The 6,865-nt window shown below is 34.2% G+C and overlaps 1 protein-coding gene across 1 annotated transcript; it reads right to left on the bottom strand.

The window, feature by feature from the left end:
- Positions 1-458: 458 nt before the first annotated feature.
- On the bottom strand, positions 459-5,812 carry LOC114381042 (putative disease resistance RPP13-like protein 1). The gene is made up of 2 exons (XM_028340217.1): positions 1,942-5,812; positions 459-845 (listed from the first exon to the last, which is right to left on the bottom strand). Exon 1 carries the CDS (start codon positions 5,679-5,681, stop codon positions 1,971-1,973), a length of 3,711 nt encoding a protein of 1,236 aa, XP_028196018.1. The 5' UTR covers positions 5,682-5,812; the 3' UTR covers positions 459-845; positions 1,942-1,970.
- Positions 5,813-6,865: the final 1,053 nt, after the last annotated feature.

Genomic DNA, 6,865 nt, shown 5'->3' with positions numbered 1-6,865 from the left:
ATATATATATATATATATATATATATATATATATATATATATATATATATATATATATATATATATAATTTTCAATTGCAATTAATGCTTCACAATTGTTAGGTTCTCTAACTTGTACATACCTCTTTCAATTTCAATTTCAATTTCAATTGAAAGGTTCTCTCTTGAAGCCAATATTTCCCCTCTGCAGGGAATAATGTTCACAAATCTCTCATACTTTGTTAAACCAAACATGCATTAAAATATCTATATTCTGTACTATTTAGCAAAGGATGTGGTTAACTCCTATTATGTATGTGGGTAATCCAATGTAAGCTTACAACAGAATAAAACTAGACCATAAACCCATAAAGCACCATCAAATAATCACTTACACATTTAGACTATAATTTTAATCAAAACAAGCACTTTCAAATAGCTTCAAACTTGGAGTAACATGGACAAAATTACAAGGGTAACATTTTATGAAAAGAAAACACTATAAACAACATTGAAGTCTAACACAAATTCTAGTTTCTGTTATGCATATAAAGGTTTAGATAGTTCAACAAAAACATCATAAATAGAATAACATTCTGGTTTTAGAAATAGTTCACCCCAGAAAAACTACTTAACTGGATAATAACCTCAACAAACCATAGGTTTAGTTCAACCAATTACCAGTTATACAGAGAAAAATTTGATGTTTGGTACAGCTTGTTCAAGGGAAACCTTCTGGAAGTGGCAAAAGCTATGAGATAAGAAGATTGAAATACGGACCAGAGAATTGAATAACACAGTAATCTAACACCATCTCAGCAAGCAAATATGAAGAAACGCGTGTCCAGTCTCATCTCAGCTACCAACTGTAATCATCAGTAAACAAAAACATGTCATTTCTAACAAAATTTTCAAGTTCAAGTCAATAAACCAGTTCAGAAAGAGACTAATAGTAATCCATAATAACAAAAGGTTAAACTTCTTGCAGAAAAAACAGTCCATTTCATCAAATCAAATCCCATGTGTTTATATACAGAGAATTTGACGCAGTGTCTAAATTAGAAGAAAAAAAGAAGATAGAACAGACTATACCATAGCACAGCATTATGTTTCTCCGTTAGCATTTACTCAATCTATGTTACAGTACTCTATCATTTACTTACACTATTAAGTATCAACTATCAGAATTAATATCCATTGAAAAGTAAGACTAAAAAATATGCCAACAAACACTAAATCACAAATAAAAGCAGGAAACAACCATGTAATTCCTGGCACTGAATACATCTCAGTGTTGTCATTTCACCATCCACTTTGGCAATGGATTTATGCAATCTACTCAATGAGGATCAGAATCCACATAAGTGCTTCTTTTTTCCTATTTATCAACTGAGATTATATTAACTCACTTATATTTTTCATCAGGTGCTTCAGTAGTATTTTAGAAATCTCTAATTAAACATATTTGAAGTAAACGTATTATCATTCTATTACTCAACTCTTACAAACAGAAATTCAATTGAAGAAACTTTGATACTTCATTTTGAGACACGGTAAAGTTGAACCATTTTACCTTGTTACACCATCATTTTATGCATGTACACCTTCCCTAACTTAAACTTCAAAAAATTATACATTGGCTTTAGGATCCACCAGCTAGTCCTCAATTCTAGACAATTTACTAAATTTGATAGTTTGTCTTTTCAATTATTAACATGGAAGTACCATTTAATCCAAATTGAATCCATTCTTGATGTTTTTCGAAAATAAAATTGCTCATACATCAGTTAGCATCCGCATCCAAACTGGTTCAAAAATATGCTCCATCCATGGAGAATTATTTAGTTGGCCAACCATAAGTTTGACCTACAAATTTCTTTCTCTTGGAGCAGAAGAAATAAAAATAAAAATGGCATAAGACTAACAGCATACTTTTTCAAAATAATTGAAGCGTTTATTTACCTTTAGAGGATTCTTATTCATGCAACAGCTCATATTATCACTTTTTCATTTATCTTGATTGCAGGAATGTGAGCAATTTTAGACCAGTATTTCCCGTTCTGACTTCGATACCTTGCTTCCAGTAAAGGACACTCCCGCATACTGAGTACTGCAAGAGAGGAAGGAAGATGATCTTCAGGTAAGGACTCAAAGCTTGGACAATTGTACATGTACAACTGTTGGAGAGAAGTGAGATTCTGAAGCCCTTTTCCTTCCAACCACTTTAAACCACCAAAACTGTGCAGGACCAGAATTTTGAGAGAAATAGGCAGCAATTGCTCCTTCAGAAGAGTGTTAATAAGATCTTCATCACTGAGACCCTTAAATAAAAGATGTGTCAGAGAAGTGAGGCATTGGAATACCAAACCTATCTCTTGTTTAGACATAGATGATAGTATACCAACATCAACATAAAGTGATCGTAAACTGGAAGGGAAACACCTTGGGGACAATGATGCTAGCTTTGGAAGCCCAGAAAGGTCCAAGTGTTCAAGGGAAGGGAGATCAATCTGATCTGGTAGTGATCTAAGTTTGTCACAATCAGTGACAATAAAATCAACTAATTTGGGAGCTGCTCCTCCACCTTGAGTAGTAATTGCTTCCAAGTTGGGAATAAAACGGATGTAAAGTTCTTGAAGGGCAGGGAAACAAGCTAATGAAAAGGATGTCAAGGAACGACAGCTATTCCATATTCTTAGCTTTTCAAGTGATGTGAATCTATGCCATGTATCGTGGGATAGAAATTCTAACTTTCTACAGTGCCAAATGTCAAGTGATTGCAATGATGTGGGTAAACAATCAGCTGGGAAGGAAATCAAAGATGGGATATTTGTAAGAGTCAACTTTTGAAGACAATTTGCACTTAGTATCATTCTAGGCAAAGACTGCAAGCTATCACACTTTTCAATGAATAGTTCACAATAAGAGAAATTGTCAAGTATAGACAACAAGTCTTCTTGTCCCTCTCTAATATGTATTGCTTCAATTGATGTATTCCAGTGCAGATTAGATGACTTTGTCACTAGTTGGTTGCACTCTGAGAAACTAGCCTCTGTCAATGAAGGTAGATGATTGGGCAAGATTCCTCTCAGCTTGGGGCACTTGTATAGATACAAACGTTTGAGACAAGGAAAAGGAAAGTAGCTGCCTTCACCTTCAAATGGTAGCCACTCCTGCCACTCTAACATATCTTCAAATTCCAAACTCTCCAACGATGGAAATGGCTGTAACAACTGAGAACCTCCATTGCTGCTGTAGAACTCATAACCAACTGTCTTCACCATTTTCATCCTTTTGACGACAAGCTCCTTGAGGGAAGGTAGTTGTCCAAATGATGGAAGTGTCAAGCAATTGTTGCAATCACTAATACGAAGGACTATGATGTTTGAAAATGAAGAATCTCCGATCCAATTTGGAAAGCTAGTGCCACCATAATATTTGATGTCGAGTTTCTTTAAATTAGTTGATGGTTGCAAGTTGTCAAGTACATCTTTTTCAATCTGCTGATTTTGTAGTTCACTGCCCCATTCCAGCATAAGCTCCTCAATCTTCTCTTTGTTCTTTAAATTGGCACGAGATGCATCCACAGGATTAACAACATTGTGCAAGTTCAAAATGGAAAGCCGACCCTGCAGATAAGGAAAATTCCTTAAATCTCTAACACTTAGTCCATCTTGTCTTCCAACAATAAAAACTGTCAAAGTACGAAGATCTTGTAGTCTGCAGATTTGTGCTGGCATCTCTGGCAAATTAGTGCCACTGAGGTCAAGGTGACGCAAATTAACCAGATTTCCTATCTGCTGTGGCAATTGAATAAGAAATTCGCAATTTGATAGTATCAATGTCTGCAAATTGTAAAGCATAAATGTTTCAGTGGGCAAGCTTTCAATGGAAGTGTAGGACAGATCCAGATACCGCAAGTGCAACAAACTGTCAATTGAAACGGGCAGCTCAGTGATATTTTTGTATTTAGACAATGACAGTATTCTCAAGCATCTAAGTTTTGGTAACAAGTCATGTGATACCATTTTGGTCAAATAAAATTCTTCTAATGGATATCCCAAACGTGGTAGGAAGGTCCGCAAACACATTAGCTCATAGAAGTCCTCAAACTTTTTAGAGACATCAAACATCTCCCTAGAAAATGATAAATGGCGAACAGTTTTTGGAATTTTACTGCCTTCAAAGTAGCAAGAACTTCTTCCTGATACAAGTCTAGCTAAATCATAGACGAGGTCATGCATTCGAAATTTTTCCTCTGCAATAGCAATATCTTTTTGAATTAAGGATCTAGATAATAATTCTTTAAAACAGTCCTCACCAGATGATTCCATTGCCTTATCTTCATGGATATGTTGAAGAAAGCCTTCAGCCATCCATAACAAAATCAATTCCTTCCTATCCAGCGAACGATGTTTTGGAAAAATTGAGAAATAGGAAAAACACCTTTTCAAATGTGCAGGAAGATGGAGATAACTTATGCGTAAAGCTGGTAAAACATCATCATGTGCCCACAAATTGCTATTCAGGATTCTATTCCATTCGCCAACATCAACATTTGATCGCAAAAGACCTCCCAATGTTTTAGCAGCTAATGGTAGGCCGTTGCATTTTCTTGCAATTTTCCTACCAATTCCTTCTAGACTTGAATATTTGTCATAACCTTCATTTCCAAATGCATGTCTTGCCAGTATGTGCCAACAATTTTCATCACTAAGAGGTTTCAGCTCATAAATGGGAAATGTATGTGTGACTTGTGCAACTTTTTGTTGTCGGGTTGTCACAATGATCTTACTTCCCTTTTTCCCACTGCTAAAAGGTGCTATTAGATGATGCCAATCATTGTACTTTTCATTCCAAAGGTCATCAAGCACAAGCAAAAATTTCTTATCTCTTAGGTTATTCTTTAATTCAACACGAAGAACATCAAGATTAGTAATATGACAATCTTTCAATGTGAGAGACTCAACAATTTTCTTTGTTACCTTAAGAATATCAAAATCATCAGACACCCATGCCCAAGCTGTCAAATCAAAATGTTTCTGCACTTCACTTACATTGTAAAGGGATTGAACAAGGGTTGTTTTTCCTAGACCTCCCATGCCCAATACTGTGATCACTTCTATATCATTAGACATGGCATCATCATCATATAGAAGCATGCTCAGTAGTTTCTCCTTGTCATCCTCTCTAGCAACCACAACAGATTCAACCAACGAATCTGTTACTGTTCTATAAGAGACTCTCCTAGTAACACTTTGCAAGCCAAGAATATCTTTTTGTCTCACAAAATGTTCCAGCCTTTCGGAAATTGCTTCAAGCTTGGAATTCATGCTCTTATAGAAATTTTTAAAGCTAGAAGAAAACACTGATCTGACCTTGTTAGCAAATGTTTTAGATTCTCCCTCCACCTCGCATCTCAAAGCATCTGTGTTGATTTCATCCAACAAATCCTCTGCATCCAAGACAGCATCTTTCAATTCTTCAAGCCATTCCTTCACTACAGGATCAGTGATCTGCTTCTCTTCAGCATCATTAAGAACAGCATTAAGTGCCAACAACTTCATCTTCAACTCATCCAACACATAAACATTCAGCTTTCTGCTGGAGAAGAAATCTCGAAACTCTCTTGAAGCTATCTTTTTTATTAAGATCTCAACAGAAGCAGAGATAAGTGCCTCTCCCACCATAGCTAAGGCCATTTCTTCTCTTGTTTTGCAAATTGGATCAGAGCACTGAAACTCTTGCTAAATGCTAAACGAGATTCAAAAGTCAAATGTATGAAATTCAGGTATCATATGGCTTAAGTCAATGTTTTGATTTCACTTTCGTTATTGTAAACGCGTTCTTTTCTCTTAAGGAAAAAAATAATAAAATAAAGCGTTCCTATTTTTATTATTTATCATTCCTTTGGGCTTCACTTAGGTGCGGCAAGGCATATTTTTTCCACTGGTACACCACAAATCAAAACCGTTGATTTTATTACTCATTTAAAACAATGGCTGAAATTGTGTTGTTCCGGTGACTTTCTTTATTAAATTAAATGAATTTATGATGTTCTTACATCTGCTCTCCATTATGTGCACTGATGGCGATGAATTGCAAATGATCTCTTCTTTAGTCCAACTTATGTTGCGGCATGGTTTGTGTTTTTTATTTTATTTGAGTCACTCTACTACACATTCAACTGGTTGCAGTTTGAAACTAAGATCCCAAAACTGGTATATTCTTCAAGAGAATGCCACGCAAGACATTGATTTGATTAATTATGGTTATATGATTATAGGATTTGGCAAATTTAATTTCAAAATGATAGGAGTTGTGTTTTAGATATTGTAGATGAGCTTGTTCATGTTATCCCCCTAAATTTAGAATAAATTTCCTACTTATTTTTATAAAAAAATGTTTATTAGTTATATTTTGAATATTTTATATGATAATTTAAGTCTTAATTCGTTTTCATACTTTCATGAAAAATATTCCTTCCCATTTGTTATTTTCTTTTCATACTTTCCAAGATGATAGAATAAAACACTCAATAAGTTATTTAAATAACGAAAGAGGCAATCATAAGAAAAATACGTTCAAATTAAAATTGTTATAATAAAAAATAATTTCATCAAAATAATGTAACTTCAGGAAAATTATTCTTTCCCATAAATTAAGTGGAAATTTCTACCTGCTTTGATAAGAAAAAAAAAATCCATCCTTAAGTGTTATAATTTATATGTAATTGCTATATTAATTTATTGTCATACACATATCAAAGCATAAAATAAAATAAAACTTATTGGGTAGAAGAAAAACATAAATAATTTAGACAAGTGGGAAGATTATCGTTGGAAAATCAACTCTAAGATAATGAGAACATACACAATATCATTGT

The sequence above is a fragment of the Glycine soja genome, chromosome 13 (genome assembly GCF_004193775.1).
Source record: "Glycine soja cultivar W05 chromosome 13, ASM419377v2, whole genome shotgun sequence".
NCBI classification, from domain to species: domain Eukaryota; kingdom Viridiplantae; phylum Streptophyta; class Magnoliopsida; order Fabales; family Fabaceae; genus Glycine; species Glycine soja.
The sequence above is the reverse complement of the archived record's forward strand: the minus strand, read 5'-3'. Positions and strand labels throughout refer to the sequence as shown.